Source organism: Pipra filicauda, unplaced genomic scaffold, assembly GCF_003945595.2.
Source record: "Pipra filicauda isolate LSUMZ 115617 unplaced genomic scaffold, ASM394559v2 scaffold138_size1969278_pilon, whole genome shotgun sequence".
In the NCBI taxonomy this organism is placed as follows: domain Eukaryota; kingdom Metazoa; phylum Chordata; class Aves; order Passeriformes; family Pipridae; genus Pipra; species Pipra filicauda.
The window spans coordinates 847,331-871,571 of record NW_024103862.1 but is presented as its reverse complement, the minus strand read 5'-3'; the positions used below and the strand labels follow the sequence as shown (position 1 = coordinate 871,571).

Genomic DNA, 24,241 nt, shown 5'->3' with positions numbered 1-24,241 from the left:
GATAGTGGTAAAAGGCAGTAGGGGGTGGCCTTCATGTTGTGCTGCCATCCTTCTCACCTGAATACAAGGAAAAAGAGTGTTTATGTTTGCGGATAATACCTAAAGAGGAGCGACTGCAAGTCTGCAAAGGAGGGATTAGCATTCCAAATGGTGAACTGAAAAACACAGAGGACTGATCAACAGCATCTGGACAGGAGCACGATCTCTTCTCTGGGAAAAGGCTGAGGGCTGTAATGGTTCCCCGAGTTCGATTTTTATCTACATGGTGGTGTTTTTGCACAGAAAGCCGAGGTTGTGCTGGGAGGCAAAACCAGGTGTGTCACCCCTGAGATGGAAAAGGTAATTGCTCTGCTGTGCTTAGGGCAGGACACTGCTGGAAGAAAGGTGTGGGCTAATGTTAGAAAATTAAGAAAAAACTGACATAAGTATTTAGAGGTCTAGAAAACAGTTATGAGGAAGTACTGGAAGAAATTGAGGTTGTTTAACCTACAGAAGACTAAGGGGGAACAAAATAAGTATCTTTAAATACATTAAGTGTTCCTGCAAAAGTGAAGGGCGTAATTTATTCTCTTATCCTTTTCAGGCAGAATGAGAAGTAGTGGGCTTGAGGTACAATATGAAGATAAAGGCTAGATGTGAGGAGAAACTTTCTGATAATAAAGACAAATTGCTTGGGGAGACTGTAGAGATTGTTACTGAATATCTTCAAGAAGAGCATAGGCAAATATAAGGGAAGATACCGGTGCACAGCACCCTACCTGGGATACAAGGTATGGAATAAGTAACCTGTCATTATCTAGCTGATTTTTCTTTAAATGAAGCTGAATTAAGAAAGGAAAACTCCTGGGCTGGAAAAACACTCTCATATGTAAAATGTAATAGAATAACCTTGGGCTTGGTCATGGTAAGTGTTGAGTAGTCATGGCTGCTCTCACTGCCCTCACCCAGAGCAGAAACAAAATGGGATTGCAAAAATTCAGGCTATAAGCACTAAATTTGTATTAATTTTTAATATTGCTGATTTATCATCACATTGGCCAGGTCTTGTCTTTACCATGACTCCTCTCCTGGCTGTTATGAAACTTTACATTACATTTTGTAATGTAAAATTTCTCGGAATTTTCAGCCTCTGGTAAAACCGGTGGGTTTTGATTTTAAAACGACTCAGATTACTTTCCCACAATGGTATTTACTTGCCTTTTGGCTTTTTAGGCAATGTCCCAACCAGTATCTACAAGTACTTCTAGAACGTGTGGGTCCTTCAACACAGTTTGAAGTGTGAAAAATTGTTATGTACAATGTCAGCCTACAATTGTTGAGATAGTTTAGCCTAAACTGCAAAGGAATAAGATTTCCTAGAGACTGATGTTTCGGAGCTACCAAATGAGTTATTATTGCTGTTTTTTTGGTATTTGTGGATGACCTAAATGAAATTACTGGAAGAGAGAAAAAAAGAGGAGGCTTCTGAACAGATTACAACAGAAGTTGGAGATCTTAACAACAAAAAGCTTGTATGGTTTTACAGGAGAAAAGATGTATTTTTAACTAAAATCCCAGAAGTTCTTGACGTGAAAAACTTTCAACAAAAGGATTGCATTTTTCTGTGAAAAAAAATCACTGTAAATATTCACTTATTGGTTGATTTGTCTTTGTCGGTATTTCTCCCAGTTTGTCTCACATTACCACTGTTTTGCTGTACTGCTGGTTTTGGGAACTCTTCTCTCCTTGATGTGCTGAAAAAGGTATTTGCTATTTTTTCCTGAGTAGTTTTCCTTTTCTTTTGTGACTAATCTTTATCCTAATTTAAAAGAGAAGTTTATCAGTATTGCAGAATGAAACCACTTTACCTAGACATAAATATAGGCAGCAGCAGTGTGAGGTTTTTTCCATCCCAGGACTCTTGCTTCTTCTTCACTGAGTCAATCCATATCTGCATCTCTCTGTCAAGATGATGCATCCATTTACTCCACACAAGCCTCAAAAGAGTGATCAGAGAGGAGCAACATCTGGTCCTTACCTTCATAGGAAGTATGTAAACTGAGAATTTAAGGGTAGAAGACTGTCTATTGCTAAAAGTCTCATCTGACTTGTTCTGCAGGGAATACTTTTTCATACTGCATGTATTCAACATGGGAGATTTAGAGTTCCAGGAGATCAACGAGTTAGATAACCTGGGTGGGTTATTTAAGGCATGCATAATTTTATAAGTGTCAAAAATTTCATTGTGGCCAAATATTTGAAAGATAGTTTTATTTTCTGTCCTCATGGATGTAAAACGCCTAATGCCATGAGCAGGTCTGGAGACAAACTGTAACTGCAAAATTTAAAAAAATAAAAAGATAGACTTACTGGCTTTCTCCTGTCCTAAGTTTCCTGTATTCTCTCTCTCATAATACAAGAAGACGCTCCAGACACCACATTTCTGGGGATTACCTTTCTTGGGGTTGAAGCCTTTGGCCTCATTCCTTTCCTCACAGTTAGAGTGTTCATAAGCCCCTGGAAAGACACTGTCTGTCATGTCTTGTTGCTTAAATATCGTGATCAAGCCTGTGAATAATCTCTAACTGCTTTGACATGTTCATAATAGCTTTTGTTCTACTCTGTACCAATCCATTTCCATTCCTTAAAGTCCCCTGACACGGTGTGTTCCAGCTTGGACGTGGTATGTGATGGTTTAGCCAGGGATATTATGGAAAAATCAGAGCAATACTTTTAACTTTTGTGGATGACGACGGTGGCTTGGAAAGTAAAAATGACTCCTCTGTAGCTATTGATATTGTTAGACACTTTTCTCCTCGGCTTGTGGGTTTTTTCCACCCTTTGGAGAAAGTTGTTGGGAAGCGATCGGCTGAACCGGCGTTACCCTGCAGAGTGACGTGTTCACGTCAGGCTTCCTCAGCTGTGCTGTGTGCACTGAAGGCTGCGTTAACACCAGATGCCAATCATACACCACCAGTGGATTTGCAAGATTATAGGACAGGAAAAAAGATGAAGGTTAAGCACGGGGCACAATAGAGATTACTTATGGTAATGAATTGTATAATTTTTCTAGACAGATCTGGATTAATGTTTATCCCAGGCAAGAGATTACTGTATGTCTGATTCTAGTTGTAAACAGACATTATTAAACAGAAGGTTTATGTTCATGAAATGCGACTATGGGTGTTAAAGCACTTATGATTTATTATGTGCAAAAAGAAAAATTAACCTGTTCATCTGCTATAGTACAAGATGCGCTGTGGATTTTTGCATAATTTGAAAGGCATCTGCTCCTTTGGAATACAAATAACCAGTGAAATGAGAAAGATTCTCCTCTCATTTACACTGATCCAATGCCTTACAGTGCAGTGAAGTTGAAATGGTATAACCAAGAAAAGAATAGTCTTGTATATTTTTATAAAGCAATAATATTTCTGTGAGAGATAATGTTGGCAAAGTCTATTTTCTTGTGAATCTTTAGGGTATTTTCTTTTTAACTTAAAAAAAAAAATCATGTTCAGATTGCTTAACAAATGACCTCGTTTGGGTTTTACAAGTAATTCACTTTCACTAATTGAAAACATAATGTTTAGAGACCTTGAATTTAATAATTTTTTTTAAAGAATCTTTTCACAATATGTACATTGCAGCCCATTTTTCTCCTGCTTTATTGCATCACTGCTGCTTAGCATAAGTGAGATATAGATACAGCATCCACAATTTTGTGTGCTGCCTTACCTCAGTAGTTAAATAATCACACCTGAGTCAGTGCCTTCTATGTTTTAGGCAGGCTGAAAAATCTTCCCTTAAAGAAACTGTAAACAAACTCCAGAACTTTTCTTATTTGAAGTAGACATTTCAACTCTATTACTTGCTAACAAGGAACTATCTTTTCACTGTGAAAGCAAAGAAAAATTACAGTTATCAAAATCTGTTTGTTCTATTTATGGGCTGTATTTGTAGCCAGCTGATTTTTGCATAATGCCATTTGAAATTATCCATTTAACAATGATGGATGATACAACTGTGTTGCTCTCCCTCCACTTTGTAACTGATCTGTCTACTTATAGATTGCATTGGACATGTTGCTGATGCTTTATTTGTAAAATTCACTCACATATGTGAGAAATTTGTTTGTTAAGTCTTACTGACTTCACAGAGGCTTCTCAGATAAGTAAAAATATTCCTCTATAGAAGCAAAACCAGCCCAATATGTGGAGCAAAAAAACTGGAAGTATCATGAGGTTTGTTAAGTGAATTAGAACTTAAGCAGTTAAACTAGACCTAAATAAAATGTAATCTGTAAGATGTTCTGAATGCTTCAATTAAAAAAGTTACAGTCTTAAATTGCCAACAAAACACGTCATACTGCTCTTTTGTATTTCTTAGCTATATTTCACATTTGGTACAACAATATATATTGTGACATGAGAAAAATATAACTTTAACCCTTGTAATATTTTGCCTAATTATCAAATTTTACAACTTCTGTTAAGTGTGAGTCCAGAGTTAAAGTGCATGAGCAAATTATTAAGCAGTAAAAGTTTGTGTGGGCTTTGTTAAGGTTCAGTATAGCATCTGAAGGCGATGAGAACTTCTGGAAGTACCCATGGGTACTGGAGCTACTTCTGGAGTGTAGTTAAGAGTCCTTCAGGAAATGGGGTTAGCTGCACTACGCTGTTTAAAAGTTTGTGCAGAGAAGCGTTGTATTTGGCGAGGCACTAAAATATACGCGCTGCTCGTTTCTTTACTGTGTGTTAACAGACATCAATAAGTCATGGAGATGACCTCCATCTTCCAAAGAGAAGGAAAGCTAGAAATGAAGACACATTCCTGTTATCAGTCTGCTGGGGGTCGTAAGTTGAACTGGTGTTATATTTTCCTCCGAAAGCCACGTAGCCTTGACACGGTTTTTAACAGTGTTAAGCTTATTGCTGCTGAGCTAAACATGTCTGAAGCGAACGATGACCCTCACGTCTCTGCAATAGCAAAATGTCTCCCTGATGTGATCCCAAGGACTTGGAGCATTAAGTTAATTTTCCCCTGGATTTCTGAGCTGCCTTCTTTTTACCCGGTGGAGAGCTTGTGAGGAATACAGCTTCTGACCGAATGACAGAACATGGAGGGTGAAATTAGATGCATTCAATTAGAAGATGACAAAAAGCCTATCTAAATATTTGTCAGGATGCTACTTACGGGGCACAGTGTCCAGGAGGGGAAGTGAAAGGTGGCCACTCTCGGGACTTAATAGTCTGGGGAGAAAAAAATGGGTAAATCATCCAGATTCTTTACAGGCTTGGAGGGGATAATTGAGGGTATCAAGCTGGCTGCTATGCTTCCGGGGGTGGTGATCTTTCTCATGTAATCTCAGATTAGTTCTTTGCTTTTATTCGCTTAATACAGAAATAACCGTTTCAAAGTTTTCTGGACCACATGTGTAAATAATGTTGTTATTTGACCATTAGAGGATGATTAATGGAGTGGTTTCTGTGAGGTATTGAAGAAAGAGGGGCTCCACCTTCTCCTCAATATAAAAACCACACCACAAAACAACCAAACAAAACCCCAACAGCCCACAAAAATCAAAGAAATGAAAAAGGCACAGCAGATGTTTTGGCTGTGAGATTGTCAGGTTTGGACCAGAAGATTTACTGATTTTCCAGGGGACAAAAGGATGTTCTCAGAAACTAAAATTCAAAATTATTAGTCAGTTACACAGAAAGAGATTGAGATATGCAGCATGGTTTGGTCACATCTGCTTATCTGTAAATTAAATTTATAGCAACTTTTTAAAAATAAGTGAGCAAATCTCTGGCTTATAATTTCCTGCTCAAAAAGTTTTAATTATGAAAATAAAATAAAACAGTAAGTACAGCATACCATGGTTACCTCTTTTTAATTTTTTTCGTTTCTGTTACAGCAGTTCAGGGGAGAATGTGACTATGGTAGGGTTAATCCAGCTACATAAAAATCCATGCTGTGTATGATAGTAGTAAAGCTTGTGATCCCTTGATCTTTGATTAGATCCAAGCTAGTAAATATCTTGTGTTTAATCAGAATGAGTTGTTCTGCATGTAGTATAAGTCACCTTCACAGATGGGATGTAGCAGCAGAGTTGTTCACGAATATTTGTTTTAATCCTTTCCAGAACAATCACGCTTTATGTTTCTTTGTTGTAAATCAGAGTCAAGCAACTAAATGCCAGCATGAAGGAAAGACATTTACTTGCAGTCAGGAATAGGACAGTGTGGGAACCTTTTTTCCTTTTTAAAGAAAAATGTAACTTAGTATGTTCTTAAAAGGTATTTTATACTATTCTGTAAACATAACTAATGCACCATGGCTGCTTTTTTAGACTGGGATGCAAATATTGTTATCTAGAATTTCATCCTAAACTGTTCATACGCATTTCTATCTTAGACTATAAATATAAAGAGACTAAGATTTATTATGGTTAATGTTCAGCCTCTATTATTATCCTATATTTTAAAGGTATTTAGTTATAATGGTAGCTATTCTCTGTGCTGGTAAGCTGAAATTACTAAAACATTATCTGTAAGGCTAGTTGTTTTGTGTGGTATGTCGGCGTCCTATTTACCTAAATCTGTCATAATTGCCTTCCAATACATCTTTCTCTGACATGCCAAATATTGAAAATGAGAGGACTCTTTGCTGGAAGACTTTCTACTGAATATCATTTTTCTGTGTTCATAACTTGATGGTAATAGCTGGACAACCTGTAGTTAAATGCATCTCAATTTCTCTCACTTATTTTTCCTAATCACCACACAGAGCCTTCAGTGCTCAGAGGTGTGATTAGATTTAATCTGCCATCATAGCTGAAGAACTTTCTGTACAACGTATTATACATTGCAGGAATTATATATGTAAATGGTGGGTCTAAGTATAATATATAAATAGATATAAAGATGAGTTGCTCTCATGCCAAAGCTAATTCCTGGTTGTTTTTTTTTCTGTTTTCAACAGGAAGACTGGAGAGCCCCCACTAATAAATGGCTGGATTCCTTACCTTGGGAAAGCTCTGATTTTTAGAAAAGATGCTTTCAAATTTTTACTGGATCAGCAAAAGAAACTTGGGGATATTTTCACTGTACATATTGCTGGTGAGAAATATTTTAGTGTATCTCTTGATTTTTTACTATCAGTGAAGTTAAACACTAATTCAAATGTTTAGTTTAGAATCTTACTGAACCAAAAATATTTTTCTGTAGCATAGACCAATAAAAATGACTCATATTTACACATATTATAAGCATAATTATTATCCATAGAATATCACTATGAACATGTGGATATATATACATATATATATATATGCATATTGACAGAATTTGTAGGTATGTTATATATGAATGTAGATTTTACCAACACATTTAATTGTGTATTGGGTTTTTTTTTCCCTAAAGAAGGGAGAACTAACATCATCTTGACACTGCACAGAAAAATATCAGGTTAAATTTAGAAAACACTTAAAAAAAAAGTGCAGAATTTGCTCTCACACATTTTACAACTGGTTGACAGGAACACAAGGGAATGAATGACACATTGACTCAGTGATACAATCAGGACTGGAACACAGGAACTTCCCGTTGCCAGCCTCTTTCTCTGATCATGCTTACTGAAAATAACAATATAATAAAGGATGGTATAACCTTGTTTCTTTCTGTATTTATAACTGTGTTACTACACTAGATCGAATACAAACATTTGAGTGATTTTACAGAGACGCTTAGCTGTAGAAGAAAAACCTAGAATGAAACTGGAATCTTGAATGAAAGTTAAATATGTAAATTTACATATGTATATATATGTGTATATATATATATATACACACAGAGATCTACTTTTTACTAATATCAATTTAAAATCCAGTGTTTGCCTCTGTTCAGAAGAAGACAAGCTCTTTTTAGTGTAGGTGGATGTAACTGTCTCCTACCCCTCTACATGCTGATATCCTTGTTCAAATGATCAACTTTAGAGTTAAGTCTATCTCATTTTTAGTTATTCCTATATTTTTAGGGAGTTTCAAACAAAAACGTTAAGGGTAAAGTATAAAGCTTGCTTCTCCCATGGCAGAAGCATTAGCTTTATATTTCCATATAAGTAATATTTTGCAATAAAAATAATTTTTGTCTTCAAATGTCAACTACTTTAATTGCAAGCTGTGTGTTTAATTAATAATTTTTTTTTTCTCTTAACAAATCTGTCTTTTTGTTCCTTTGGAAGAGCATTTTTATTCTATTAAATGTGTGATTTTTTTAATTCATTCAGGATTTTTTCTTTGGAAACTGGTATGCTCAGATTTTTTCCAACTTGAAAGTGAGTTTGACACAGTACAACACCAACTTTTGTTGAAATACAGTCTTTTTTTATTGTTAATGTGCATTCACACTACAATAAAGTTTTGGCTGCCTACAAATACAGGTTAATAACTGTAATTCAGATATTATCATAGTACATTCATAAAACCAGATACAGTCATACGTCATAATCCTAAATGTGTTTAATCAAATATTTATTTCTCTTTTACCTCTTTATTATGTTATGCAAGACTGTGCTTAGAAGTTTGTGTTTAAGCAATCTATGAGTGTAATTTAATTTCAGAATTCTCTATTTGCATGATAAACCAAATTCCATTTCAGATAATCTCCCCGTGTTCAAGTGTTTTCAGCAAGCCTCCCTTGATAAAGACTGAAGTAAATAGAGTGAATTCTGGATATCATTTCAGCCTTGTGCAGGAAAATGTTTGATTTTGTGCATTTGTCATAATAGAGATACCATTTTAAGTTCTCTTTTTTCAGTATAGAATTACTGACCGTCAGGACTTCACTAAAGAGAAACAGTTTGTCATCTGCAAGTCAAGAAAGAAACCTAAGCTTGTTAGTACCTCTTAACGTGTCCTGATCCAAAGGCGTACAGGATTTCTCTATGTCTTACTGATTTGACAAAGATGATGTTTATACGTTCGGCAAACATAGCGTAGCCAGCTGTATGTGGACTATCATTACTTTACCCCCCTGGTGGATGTCTAAAGGTCCTGTCAAAAAATTCTATCAATATATATTGTTCTAATTATTGGTTCTCAAACTAGTTCATTTGGAAAATGCAGAACGATGCTTGGAGTTTCTGGCGTTGCCCCGTACCGGTGATGCGATTTTGCTGATTGTACTTTCCCATGTGATGAGCAAATGATTGTCATCCCTAAAAGTCGCAAGGGACATGGATGTCATCTTAATAAAGAAATTAAAAAGCAAATCTTTCTATGAGAAACAATGTAAATTCCTGACCTGTCGCAGAAAATAGTTCTCTAATTGGTTTTGTGTGGTGGTGCAGCAGAATCGTTTTCCCCAAACGTCATGCCAGCGCAGCACCACTGTACATCATTGTCAGCAGTTCAGCAGAATCTCCCTAATAAGTGGATGATTACGTAAATGCAATAGTCTTGAGGGAAAAAAAAAAAAAAACAGAAAAGAAAAAAATAAGGAGGGAGTCTGTGGCATTGAGATGATCGTACTTCCCAAGCCTCTCTGCTTGTTAAGGGTCAGCAGCATAGGCAGACGGCTAGGTAAGAACTTAAAGAGCTTGAAACAGTTTTGTCATTGTTTCTCGGGATTAAACTTTTCCTGAGAAGTTAATGGGAGTGATACTGAACCTTGCATCACTCTCTCTAAGACTAACTCAACTTTAAATAAAATAATCTTATTGTTTTTTACTAAGCACACTTACCTTTTCAAATACTGCTGCTAAGTCATTCTTTTCTTTAAAGCACGATACACCTACAGTAACATATCACATTTTTCTCTCTTAGGCAAAAGGTAATTTACATTAACTTCTTACCAAGCTGAAGCCTGCTGCAAGCATTACTGAAATAACATCCATCATTAGATGCTGTCTGAAATGCTTGTCTTTCATCATTAGCATTAAAAAGCTCCAGAATGCATTATTAGAGTAATTTCTTAACTATCATACAAATACTGGCTTCTGTGCTCAGATTTACCAAAGTTGACAATTTTCATATTTTCCACATCAATCTTCTATTTCTAGGAGACTGTAGAAACTAAATGGAGATAACCATGCTATTTGCAGCATGGGTGTAATGCAGACTGAAGGACTGGATAGTGAAGTATGAATTCTCTGTAGCCATTTAAAAAAAAAATCAGAGGGCTTTTAACAGAAACAAGGATACATCTCTTGCTTTGACTTGTTTCTACTGTATTAAATAAAATAGTTCAGTGACTTAAACTATTAAAAATTGGAGTGTGACTTTTCTATATGTACATGTCTACTTATTTTTGGTGTTGGAGGATTTTTTTGCAAGCTAACAAGGAAAGGCTTAGTCTCCAGTGGTTTTTATATAAACACCTTCAATATTTAAGGCTTCCTGATTTGTGGAGCCTGTGGTATGTCTCCATTCTTGGCTGATTTGGCATTTACCTTTTCCAATACTCTAAAGGAAATTCATGAGTATCAAGATTTTGGTTTGATTTCAGAAAAGGTTACCTTTTAGAGATAGTCTTGGCATTAGCTGCAATGGAAAGACATGGGAGGGGAGGGGGAAGATGCATTTTAAAATACCAAATAATAACTGGAAACTTTAAGAAAGATTTGCATTTATTAGTCTCTGACACCATGAGGGACAATCAGTGGGAAGAAACCTCACTGGGGACAATGACAGGATTTAAAAAGCAAGATTAAGGACCATATTGACACTTAAAAAATTTAAAATCGTAACTTGAGGTGAGAAAGTTTGTTCCACTTCGGATGTTTGCTGTTCAGGGTAGAGGAGGTGTTGGGGCACAGTTTTGTAATTAGCAATCTGTTCCTATATGGAGGAGACTGGGGTAAGCAGTGCAGCCACGGAGTGCATCTGTGTGTGAGGATGACTGTAATTGTTAAAGGTTTCCATACCCACTCTCACAACAACAACTTTCTAACTGCCATTAATTACCCCTAGATTTTAGTATTTTTCTAATTAAGAGATCTAAAATTAGATTCTCGATGACATACATGAACAAGCTGCCTTTGTTATAGAAGGGTTCCGCTTTCTGACTGTCTAGACCTTTACTAAATGCAGCAACAAGAAATATTTTGGTTTATGTGTTTATATATGTTGTTGACTTGCAGTGGTGTGGTCTGGAGCCTGAATTGATTCTACGAAATGAATTATATTTTGGTACATACTTACTTTTTGCTACCAGGAACCTGATGAGAATAATAAAATCGGGATATGTAATATTCTGTTTCTCAGGGATTTTTTTTCAAAGTATGTGCTAGTGTTGAGTGAATTTTGATTTAAAATTATTGCTAAAATAGTTTGTTGTCTGAAAACTCGTTTGCTAAAAATCATTTTCTTACTTAAAAATGATAAGAATTGATGTGCGTTTGCTAAGTGTCTGATTAAAGATCACAAAGAAACTCATATTTTGCATCAGAAATAAGCAGATGGTGGACAGATGGTTTAAATTAATATTAATTAAAAATCTTAACTTAAATTGTTTACCCTGTAAATGCAAAGTTAAGAAGCCAGCTTTCATCTTTAGGGTTAATAACACTCCAAATCTATTTATTAAAAATTGCTCCAATGGGCATTTTTTCCAAGCTTTGATCACAAAGATGGTAGCCTCAATAAAGAGCATGAAAGTGGGCGAAAGCTGGAAAGAGAGAGTGATTTTAGGACACTTAACGAAGATCCTGCACAGGTCGAGACTAAAAATTCTTTTCAACCTCTGTGGTCTGGAAAGGAAGAACTGGTCAAAAAAAGGAGACTGAGAATTCAAGATCTCTATTTCATGCCAGTTTCTCAAAATATTTTTTCTTTAAGATTAAGTTTATGTGTATGGTTGATTATGTTACAATAAAGCAAAATCCATGAGTATGTTAAGAACTCTCACACACTGTTGACAAAAAAAAGGGGGTCAAATTCTGTCTCAACTTATCCTTTACATTTCCTTACTGGTTCACTGCGATTGCAGTTGATGTAATTGGGAGAGAAATTATGGCAGCTGGTAATTGTAGAGGAAGTCCGGGGTACACTCAGATACCACGGAGCACTCTGTGTGTGTATAAGTCAGAACATGGAATAACTATGATAATTCACGTATCACTATATGGTAACCATGGATACTTGTTGACATTTTTAGTGGTAGTGACTACTTTATCTCTGGACATCTGTCACAGAGCCAAATTTGGTCCTAAGTTAAGCATGTAGTGTTCCCATTAAAATCAAAGGAGATTTGTCCCTTTAGTAAGACAGAATTAGACTGTAAGTGCTGGAAAGTTTGCTAGTTTCCAGATTTTGTAACTGGGATATTTCACAGAGGATGTGTACATTTTAATAGGTACCCTTTTTCCGTCTTCATTCAAGGTAAGAATCAGGAACTCTAAATTTAGAATCATGTGTGAACAGTTAAGATTTAATTGAGCTTTGGGAGCATTAACATTTTGATTCATGACAGTTCACCCAAATGCTTTTCTTTAGAAATTGATAAGAATTTTAGGGCGAAATTGCAAGATTTTTTTCTGGCAGGGGCAATTTAAAAAAGCATCAAACTTGATGCAATCCTAACCCTCTGTACAAGCAGCTGAAGTTATCACTGTGTCACCTAATTAAGTACCCTGGGAAGGGTAGGAAGTTGTTGGTGTACTCTGACACAATGGGACTGTGTGTACGCCAAAGGAGGACCCATGGTAAAAATGGTGGCCTTCTACATTGTAAGCTATGACTTCAAATTCACATCGTAAGGTAGTCATGTTAAGCATACTAAGCACATTCTTAACAGAAAGTTAGCAAAACTTCAGGGGAAAAAACACAGATGTGAGAGATGTGAGAGAAGGTTTAAATGTTTAACTGCAGTGTGCAGTTAAACCTGTAACTGACAGATTTTGAGTTCCTGTGTCATTTACTTGGAAAAAAGCTGCCTAGGTGGCATGTTTTCCACTCCAGCCTCCGTCATCCACTTTCCTCTATGAAGGTGAAATGTGTATGTTTTTCACTTTCCACTGGTAAAAACCCTCAATTTTCAAATGTTGCTGCGACTCCACACTGTATTTTCATGAATTAGACCGGAGTAGTAAATGATTTATTTCAGAGCACTACAGTTGAAGAGATCACACTCCATTGTTGGCACTAACAGGAGATCAGTCTTAATAGAAATGGCTTCACACTGATTTTAGAAGAGCCTTTAAATTGTACACAGGTGGAATCTGCGACCTGACAAAGAGGATCTAAATAAAAGTTATTGCTTTTTTTATTATTTTTTTCTGTGCAGATTTATTCATGTATCTTTGTTTTTTTGTTTTTTTTTTCTGCATGCTTATTTCGCAGTCTTTGGTTTATCAGTTATTGCTTCTGAAAGTGTCACCAGATTATAAAAGCGCATATGTCTCTTAATTTTTTCTTTTCTTCTATTCAGGTAGATATATTACCTTTATCATGGACCCATTTCAATATGTTTATGTCATCCGGAATAGCAAGCAACTTGAATTTCATGAATTCGCTAATAAAATGGCTTCCAAAACTTTTGACTACCCAGCCTTGTCAAAAGGAAAATTCCCCGATCTCAAGGAAAACCTGCACAGAATCTACCAGTATCTACAAGGCAAGCCTTTGGATATCATTTCTGACCACATGATGAAAAATCTCCAGGATATATTTGAATGGAAATGCTCACAAGCAACAGATTGGGAAACAGAAAAAATGTACAAATTCTGCTGCTCTGTAATGTTTGAAGCCAGTTTTGTAACACTATATGGAAGAGTTCCTGCTGCAGATGGCCACAAAGTTATTAGTGAAATCAGAGACAAATTTATCAAGTTTGATGCCAGCTTTCCCTATTTAGCTGCAAACATACCAATTGAGTTGCTAGGAGCTACCAAGAAGGTTCGAAAGGAGCTTATACATCATTTTTTACTTCAGAACATGACAAAATGGCTGGGAGGGTCAAAAGTGGTCCAAGCCAGACAAGATATATTTGAGAAATATGAGCTGCTTGGAGATTATGACAAAGCAGGTAGGAAACTTATGAATGATTGCTTGTCTAAAATAAAATAATTTACTATAGACCTTTGAAATAAAAAGGCAAAATGGCGACCTTGAAATTTTTTTATGTTCTTTCTAATTGGCTAATGATAAAATGTTTTACTCTGAAACAACCCTCTATGATAATTGATTTTTTTTTTGTGCTGAGGTGGTAAAACAAGATACTTAATGGTGATAATGAGAAAGATTATAACTGAGCTGCATTTCCTCCCCTTATTCCCCCCACCCCCCCGACATTACATTTCAAACTATTCTCATTAAGCAGAAAATTAGACTTCAGAAGCCTATTGGTCCTCATTAGCATTCACTGATCCTTGGCTGGGTCTGTGTCCTAACATCTTTTAATTAGCACACTGCAAATCTAATCAGTGTAATAAACGCTATTAATCTTCCTTTTCACTTATTTTCTCCCAGCACATCATTTTGCCTTCCTGTGGGCCTCTGTGGGAAACACGATTCCAGCTACATTCTGGGCCATGTATTATCTTCTGCGGCACCCAGAAGCTCTTGCAGCGGTGCGTGACGAGATTGACCATTTGCTGCAGTCAACAGGTCAAAAGAGAGGGCCCACATATAACATCCACCTCACCAGAGAACAATTGGACAACCTGGTCTACCTAGGTAATTTATTTTTATCTGTTAGGAAGAGAAGAGGGGCTCTCCCGGCAAACTCAGTTTATCACTCATTTCTGTTTACTGAGAAGGTGGAGGACACAGCTGCCTAATTGACATAATAACAGCCATTTACATCAATTATAAATTATGTAGTTTATAGCTGTAGATACTCTCATTGCATGTAAACATTAAAGCCTAGGTAATTAACTATGCAAGGTATGCAAAAGGCTAAATCGAAGCTTTGCAATTATTTGAAAAAAAAGTTGATGCCTATTAAGTTGTTTGATTCTGAGCATCTGCCGATGTGTTAATGCATTTCAAATACTTCTGTATGGTACTGCCAAGAAAGACCCTTTTCTGAAATTAAAGTGGGGTAGTGTATTTAAACTGCAAATATATTTTTTTCCATGGGCATTTCTTTCTCTCTTTAACAAAACAAAAAAGACTTCTAAAGCAGGCTTCTGTTGGACAATGCCTCCAAATGAAATATAAGAAGATAAAAATTCACACAGTATAAATGGTGTTTTCAGTACTGAAAAAGTACCTTTATTCAACATAATGAACTTTAAGGGAGCTACACGTCTTCCAGTTCTGGATCAGAGGTTCAAAGGGAGACCCTTGCCAGTGCCATTGGAAGTTGTTTGATTCAGGAGCTGTAGAGGCCTTCAGAGCATGAGCTGTTGATTTCACTTCATTTGCTAGTGCACAGACACTGGCAAGAGAAATGGTAAAATTAGCCCAAGAGAGGAGAGAGGGTATAGCAGGTAGGTACCTTTAAGCATCTGGAAGTCTCCACAGGATACACAACAGCTGAATAGAAGTTTAAAGGTTCCATAATCCTCTCTTTTTAAATATCAGAAACAGTCCCCTGTTCAGAACAAGCTCATGTCTATAGGTCTTGGTAGCGCATGTCTATTATGTCTTGGTAGCTCATGGCATGAACTGATGTTCCACTCTTAAACAAAGCTTTGTCAAGAGATGATGGTGAAGCAGTGCAGTCTCTGTGCCTGGTCTGGATCTAAGTAACAGCTGCCATTCTCCAGGACATTCCAGTGTGACGTCTCAAGAATCTGTGTTCAAACTTGATTTGCTTCTTGTAGTACAAATATAAAATTGAGTTTGATCCAATTCCTTTATGTTAGAGCATTAATATTAATCTTATATAGCATGAGTCTACTAAGTTGGTTTCATCTGGAGTCATGGTTGTTTTGATGCAAATTTATCTCTAACCAATGGAGAATGCTTTTGAAATAGAGGAGATATTGGATGACAAGGACACTTCTGATGAATAATATGACATTCTAAGCATTTAATGTACTTTTAAGGAACACGAGTAAATCTGCTTCACATCAGAGCTAGCATACACCAAACAATAAGTTACCAAGCATCAAGAAGATCAAAGGAGAATTTAGTTTGTATTTGGAGACTGAGATAGGAATGGCAAGGGAAAAAAGGGGAAAAAAAGGCTCCCCAGAAGTGTAGGAATCAGGAAGATAAAAGCATGTAGTTCACTAGAACCATCTGGTGCAAAACGGTATGAACAGTTTAAAACATTAACTGTGTCATTTCTCTGCTTCTCCTTGAAATCTTGAAGTACCTTGGTAGCATTTGATTTATGTGTTGAGAGGGAAGTGCCACATCCTACTTTGTAGTATTCTTGTAACACTTTTGTTAAATTTTATAATCATGTTAAACATAATGTCATATGAACAGAAGCTCGATTTCAATCCTTCTGGCACTTAAGTCATAAAGGGCTGGATACTGTCCCATAAAATAATAATATAGAAAAAAAATCTGTACCATAAGAGAATTAAAGTCATGCTTCGGTGGAAAGGGGAAAAGGGATGTTTTGTTAATAAATGTGGAGGTGGGACAAAGGTCCCAAATTGCATTGTTTGCACACCAAAAATTCCCCTGTAGCAGGAAGGCTCAGGCCGCTGACCCCAAACCTCCAAGGCTGAGCTTTTCTTCCTGCTCCCCTTGTGCCAACCCGGGGCATAGGAAACTGGGATTTGTGTCCCTGCTCTTGAGTAAGGCAGGCCAGGTGGGATTCTTGCATGTTCATCACCTTGTCATCTCATTCTCCTGTTTTAAGCGCTCTGATTCTTCGTCCTCTTTTTGGCCTACTATAACAAGAGGCTTCTTTTTGATTCCTCATTCAATGGAGAACAAGCATGAACTGCTAAAAGTCTTTCTCGGGAAGTAGCATTGTTATTGTGGTCAGGTTCTTTGGGTCAAGAGAACAACATGGCCTGATTTATTCCTGAATTCTAAACACAGTTATGTGATTTTTTTAATTTAAAAAAAAAGGGGGCAGAAAAAAAAGACCAGACAAACAAACAAACAAAACAAAACAAAACAACTAAACAAAAAAACTAAAGCACTTTTAACCCAAAACAAAGCTAGCAAATGTTGGCCCTCGTTATCTTTTTCTGATGGCATTTCTGGGGCAGCACACTTCGTATTGTATACGTAGGACAATACAATCCTAAAATCCAAACGTGTATTTGTGTGCACAGACAAGTTAGTCGTTATGTCTCACAAGAGAGTTCTAACATGGCAAAGGACACATGAGAATGGTCTGTCAGTTAAAATGGTTATAATGAAAATGCCAAGGGTAAAGCAGAGATATACTTAGTGCATGTTTAATGCTAGGCATGTTTAGTCAGTTCGTTTGTTTAATATTAGCCCATTCATTTATATGGTGAAGTATTCTTGCCTCAGGTCATTGCTGAATCCCAGATATTTCCTGCAAAAAAAGCACAGCTTGAAAAATTGTTTTGTACATGAGAAAGGATAGGAACCCAAAAACAACTAATACAGAGTGCATATTCATAACACAAATGCTAAGCATTAAAATCCTTGGTTGGATTGAAAGAAATAAATATATTTTTCTGGAATGGGCTGGGCAGTACCATTTAGTTCTTTGTACAATGCAAATGTACTTGTTTCAAATTATCGTTTGTGTTGGCACACCATGATGCCTGTGGGTAAATGACCCCCCCAAATATTTGCATACTCAATAGCTATTTTCCTACAATACACTCTAATAATTATGATACCCTATTACCTGCTATGTGTTAGTGTAAAATTAACAATCCATTATTGCACAATAAGTTTTATAAAACATTTACCGATAGAGATCATGTTTAATTAAAATTAACTTCCCTACGAAAGCCAAATGCACTTATGATTCGCAATGACCTTTTATTACCTGCAGTCCCTTGTTTTGGCTGGATGATTGACAGCTTGCTGTTTGGCTACCATGTTGTATTTCAGCTGACAAGACTTTTCATTTTAACTCAATTTGCCTGCCTATCACAAGCTGGTGGCAGGCCAGGCTCAAGTCACCCAGCTTTGCCTCAGCAGCTTGCTCTATTTCTCATTAGTACGCATTTATTCAGTGGAAATTGGAAGACAAATGCTTGAAGGCATGTGAACTAAGTATAGCAAATTAGGGTTTAAAGACTGAATATTTATAAGTATATTGAAACAGTTTTTTTAAAAAAAAAGTCTAGAATGAATTGGAAGCTGAGTGCTAGCTTTAGTATAAGAGAAATGAAGAGAGAAGTGGGAGGATTCTAAGAATAACAATACTATGAGAGATATCTCTCTCTCTCTTTTTTCCCCCCCTCTCTCTCTCTAGAAAATATGTAAAATCTCTCTGACAACACCTTATCAAACAACAGCCTGGCTTCTTTATGTAGCGCTCACACAGTGAAGTTTAGCATCTCATGTGTGTAAGAAGGGAGGAAAAAAATGAGGGTCATGTTCATTTGCTGCTTGGTTATCCCTTGGTATGCTTTAAATTGCCTTGTTTGTTCGGCACAAGCACAGAAACAGATGTTGCTCTACCGTGCTAGATAATTTACTGTACCTCACGGTGCAGAATGGAAGGCCTCCCAAGCTACCCAGCTGGTCTGTCAGCGGCGATGGCTGGTGTCTGCTGAACTATGACAACTGCAAGTAAAGGCTGCAGTTTTATTGTGCAGTTGTCATTCCTCTCAATGTATAGCTCCGGCATTTGTGGAAAGCTGACTGTCTATTTTTTTAATGTAAGCCTGCAAAGCCATATAAGCTCCATTCTCCTTTGTTGATCATAATGTGACTCATTACTTTTGTCATCTAATGATTATCGGCATGATCGCTCAGAGCAAGAGCCAAGCTTGCCTTCCCCACATAACTGGTACTGGAAGGTAAAACAGATTTGTCATTTACGATCTGACCGCTAAGCCACACTTTGTGCTCCATTATTGTGATTAACTTCTACATAAGATATGCTGCCCGATTGTCATTTGGGATCTGGCAGCGGGCAGGGACTGTGCGTTTTGTGGGAGAATGTCCACCGATAGGATGTGACCGCATCGCTTGGGCGGTTAAACATAAACCTGCTATTTCGCAGCATCATTTTAATAATTATTTCTCTCTTTCTTTCCCTCCTTCCCTCTTCCCTGTTTGATTTCTGCTGTTGCTATGCATGTCACCACCATTCCTAAATGGTGGACCAGCATGAAGTTACCAGCTTCATTTTCCGCGGGTTGAAGGCAGTCTGGAGCAGAGAGTGGACCCTTCCTTTGTACCGTGCAAAGTTTTGTTGCCAGAGCGCTGCCAGTTGAAATCTATCGTGTCAGGTGCCTTGTGGCTATCCGCAGTAGAGGCCATCTTCTGGAACCAGGGTTCTTTTCTGGCTTCGTCACCAACAAGCCGATTTGACTCTGCCTGATTATAGTAACGAAGGCAGTCCAAAAGAATATGCACAGACTCACTGTACGTCACATTGAATCACGGCGCTGGCCACACAAAGCTGACCGCAGCCTCATTTCTTTAGACAAATGCATGCTTAAGGAAAAACCTCCTGCAAGAAAGCATCCAGGGCCACTTTATTTGCTATGCATGCTGCACCAGATTTAATTTTTAGTGAAAGAACGTTTGTTATTATTTTTTTTCAGAGGCATCTACACTGGGTAGCTACTGTCTCTAATAAACTAACCTTTTGGGTGCAGCAATTGCAGTGCCTTGGTGAACACTTAGAGAAGGCTTATTTGATATCACAAAATGTAAATGCAGACACAAATGGATTACTACGTGCACATGAAACCCCATTTTAGGCTGTTTTTCACACTAATGATTGGAAGGAATCAAGTCACATATAACAGTGCCCATACACACTGGTGGAAAAATAGTCAGTTTTGATTACAAAGTGAGAGATGCAGCCCTAGACAGGAGCTACATGCTGATATACATGCTATCAGAATGATTTATGCAAATTATGCATATTATTCCCAAAGGAATTCCTCCTCAAACTGCCAGGATAAATTGCCGGAAATTAGCCATAAAATCTGTCGTGCTAGGAGCAAAAGGTGAAGGCCACTGGGAAAGCAAGGACATTCAGCTTCTGGAGCCTTCCAGAATGTGATGGTGGAGACAGAAATCTTGCTTTCCCCAAACCTGAAAGAACTATGTTTTGTTTCCTCTTACTCAATTAGAAGTGTCTTTCTCTCTTAAAATTACCAAGCAATAATGAATTGCTTTCATTCACTCTGACCGTAACAGACACTATCATTTGGCAGCATAGCGCATTGAAAAGAAAATACATTTAAAAATTCTCAGAATGACTGCAGAATTAACAAGCAGAATGATCTTTCTAACATATAGTCCTGCCATTACATCCAACAGCTTTTGAAAAGCAAGCTAAACAGCTCCATGGATGCTTTGGCTGGTGTTTGCTTGCAACCGCCAAAATATATGTAAATGCGTAAAGCGTTCGTATCTTTTTATTGCGTTGTTTTCAACATGATGCCTGAATAATGACTTTTCACCCAAAACTTGGTGCTGCTTACAACCGACAGGATTTCTCAGCACCATCAGTGAGAATCACATCGGGAGGTTCAGCATCCCGGCTGCCCCACCCCAACCCTGCGGGGGTGTTTATTGCCTCCTCCTGATCTCTGCTTTATGTTTGGTTGGTTTATGTGCTTTTTTCCTTTCTTTTCCTTTAGTCTGCTCTACTAAACCCGTCGAGATTAAGCAGCTGTAGCCATGTATAACTTCCAGTCATCTCCCATATTTCTGACGCTTCCCCCCCTCCTCTGCTTTTTTTTAATCGCAGAGAGTGCCTTAAACGAGAGTTTAAGGATGTGCTCGTCCTCCATGAACATCCGCATCAGCCAGGAGGATTTTGTTCTCAAGCTTGAAGGGAATCAAGAAGTCGTTTTGAGGAAAGGAGACTGGATAGCCCTTTACCCGCAGATTTTACACATGGACCCTGAGGTCTATGAAGATCCTAAGGTAAACATTCAGCTGGTGCTACTCTTTCTACTCCAGGCACATCGAAGCAGCCAAGCCGTTTGTGATCTGTGGGTTGTTTTTTTTTTTTACTGCTGTTCCGTCTTGTGGAACAAATCTTCCTACTTTCAGATGTATTTTCTACAGCCCTACAGGTCAAAGGATTCACGGCCTGAAGAGAAATATGGTGATGAGACTGACTGCGACTGCTTTCAAAGGAATTGACAATTGCACATTGACTACCATAAACTTTAGGCTAAATGTGGGCTTTGTTTGGCAGTGGATCATTTGATACCCAAGGAGGGCTGAATAATAGAAGGTGGTTTAAATAGCAAATAATGTGGGCCATTTAGCTAAGTGCCCGCAAAGCATCATTGACTCTCTGAAGCCCTATAATAGCAGTGTCTTACTTGAGCCTTATGCTTTTTCACCTCCCTTCGTAGGGATTCACCCCTTCTTGATCAATTAGAGTGTTGTGAACTTGAGACTGTAAAGCTGTTGCTCTGCAGCGGAGCTCGGAGGGTAATTGTGTCATCTCCTTGTATTTTTCTCTGACGCTGGAGTTAATGAATATCAAAGACTCGAAATTAATCCACCCTGCCTCAGCCTTAATACGGCTTCAGAAGTTCACCACCTGCATGCAAATTGAATAGTCCTCTCGGCTAGGTTGCTCCCCAGATTGCTGTCCCCAGCCCAGGGTGCCACAGAGGAAGAGCAAGGAAGAGCAAGGGTGCAACGCTGAGGCTGTTAAATGGCTCCTCTGCCTCAGAGGCAAGAGCTTGTACCTGATCCACTCCACACCCCTATATTCCTAAGCAAATGGCTGTCTCCCATGTTGATTTCCATCCTTGGCATTTGAGGCAAATAAGAACTAGATTTTTTTGCATGCTTGTAGAAAGCCCATGTTAGAGACATTGCTCCCTGAGGCTCTCCCTTTCAGGGATTTAAAGATGTGAGGTTGCAGAGAAAAGATGAGAATCAAGTGTCTGGTTGGTGTGGGACAGCATCTCGCTGTGCAGGAACCCTGCCAGCCTCAGTGAGAGGAGGTGTGGAGCATGTTGGAGTCAGCAGGAGTAAGGTGTAGTCACTGGGATGAACACTGGAGCCATGAAAATTAAAATTACTTCCAGGAGGGTTCTGCTGGCTGTCCCCACCCAGAAATGAAGATAAAGCCTGCTAAAAAAATTAGGATTTTAAAAATAATCTGTCTACTGGCAAATAGTTTTTTAATAGTTTTATCCTTTAAAAGGATAGATAGCAGCTAACAAATAAGCTTTTTTTTCATTTTATTCTTAACACTTTATTTTGGAGAACATTATTGATTTGTCAAAAGTCCATCTGTTTGTTTAGGTCCTAGACCAAAAGCATCAGTGTGGAAACTGATCCCCTCCCTTATCCAATAATTGCCGGAATATATTACCATATTTCCATTGCTTGAATATATCTGCTTAGTATCAGCTCTGCTCAGCTTTCACAGTACAGCTTTAGTTCATATATTTTATCTTTTTGATAGTGAATGAGCAATCCACACATTGCAGTACATTGATTTCAGCACATGGGCCCTCTCGAAAAGTGGGGAAATCACTGTTCTGTTTGGTTCTTAAAATATGCAGTGTGCTTTCAACAATAACTACTGAGGATCAGATAGAGATGGAGAATGAATTTTTTGAAAGGTGCAGTCTTGAGCTTGTCATGTATTTAGGGAAAACTTTTCCTGGGAAAACAGGCAGCTTGACGAGATAATTTTGTAGCAATGCTTTTTCTCCTGGATACATAAATTTAAGTTCAAGCTATCTTCTGCTTTGGCACCGTATTGTATAAGTGTAAGCATATATTGGTGACCTCTTTCTCCACTCATCAAGGCCTAAATAAATGAGTCAGTTTTCTACGAAGTGGATAAGTGAACCCCTAAATCCTAATGCAGCTAGTTGAGGAGCTCAGTAAATTAACTCTGCAAAACCTGTTGAGTGAAATATCAGGAAACCCTGCAGGAAACCCTGTGTGGTGACTTCCCAAACAAAGCTAAATACAAGATTTGACTTATATCAATCACAGGAGATTGCTCAGTTTTCATAATACCCGTAGCAGGCCATCCACACAGAACTTCATCGCCTGTCTTTGCTCACTGGCTTCACCTCTTCCTTGCTTTGAGCCACCCTGTCTCTTCTAGGAGACCTTGTGCATGGCTGAAAATTTCTTCACTGTCAAAAGTTAGTCTTTATGTAGCTAGTGAACTAGCTTTTAAGGAAACGCTACTCAACTCAAGGGGCTTCAGCAGCACAAGCCTGAGTCACTGTCATTGGTTACATTCCTGTCTTACACTTGTTTTCTGCTTTCCCAATTCCTTAGACACCAATTTATTTTTTGTTAAAAGCAAGTACAAGTCTCAGAAGGCTTTTATTATGACAAAGCAAGCATAAGGTTTGACCCAGTGTGTCTGTGTGTTCAATACCACAGTTCTTAATTGCTCCAGACACCAGGAGTGCACCTTGTGGAAATGTTTGAACAAAGCTAACAGCTCTGAGTGGGGTTGGGTTTTTAAGCTATTGCAGTTCATATTTAGTGGTGTTTTTTTAGATCGGCAGGATTTAGATTTCAGGAAGTGAATCTTGTTGTTATTCTGGGCTTTCATTTGTTACTGTGCTACTTCAAGTGAAGCAATAACTTCCCAGGGGAAAAGATAAGGGCATGCTTCCTTTTGGCTGAGGTGTTCAAAGAGATTGAAAAGCATTACTTGTCAGTGGAAGCAGACATAGAATCACCTTTATTTTTGTGGAATATCCAGGCCTCTGCCATTTAGAGAAACAGGCTCCTGTTCTTCAGCACCCAGAGTTACATCCAGTGCACCTTCTACTTGTTCCCTTTCTCATAGACCACCTCCCCTGACACTGTCTTTTCTCAACAGCAAGACCTGCAGTGCATGGTCTTCAGGGCCTTTAATCTGATGGGTAAATCAGTATCAGTGTGTTTTTAACGGTGGTGTGGGTTTTTGTAATCAGTTGAGGTCGGTTTCTGTCTGACTGACTTGTTCCCAGCCAGCTCCAAATGGCTGCTGCTATAGCAGATGTATGCAAAGCAGGACAAATGCTAATGAGTGACCATAAGCAAGAAGTGTCTGTCATTTTTATTCAAAGCATGCAGGAGGGTTTTGTAAGTGGTTAATTTGCCATTGACTGAGTGAGGATGCCAGATCTCCTTCATTCAAAAACGTGAACGATCTCTACACAGGGATCCTGCTACTGGAAATTGGTCAGAAAGATGTTCAGTTTATGGAACGTAGGTTACAAGTACAACCTCAAACCT

General features: G+C 37.9%; 1 protein-coding gene across 4 annotated transcripts in view; it reads left to right on the top strand.

Moving 5' to 3' along the window:
- Positions 1-24,241, top strand: part of LOC114002263 (cytochrome P450 7B1) — a 223,530-nt gene that overhangs the window by 194,304 nt on the left and 4,985 nt on the right. For all 4 annotated transcript variants that reach the window (XM_039378420.1, XM_027748159.2, XM_039378421.1 and 1 more), the window contains exons 2-5: positions 6,967-7,103; positions 13,413-14,009; positions 14,453-14,659; positions 20,763-20,941. In XM_039378420.1, coding sequence (XP_039234354.1) covers positions 6,967-7,103; positions 13,413-14,009; positions 14,453-14,659; positions 20,763-20,941 — 1,120 coding nt within the window. The remainder of the gene's footprint in view (positions 1-6,966; positions 7,104-13,412; positions 14,010-14,452; positions 14,660-20,762; positions 20,942-24,241) is intronic.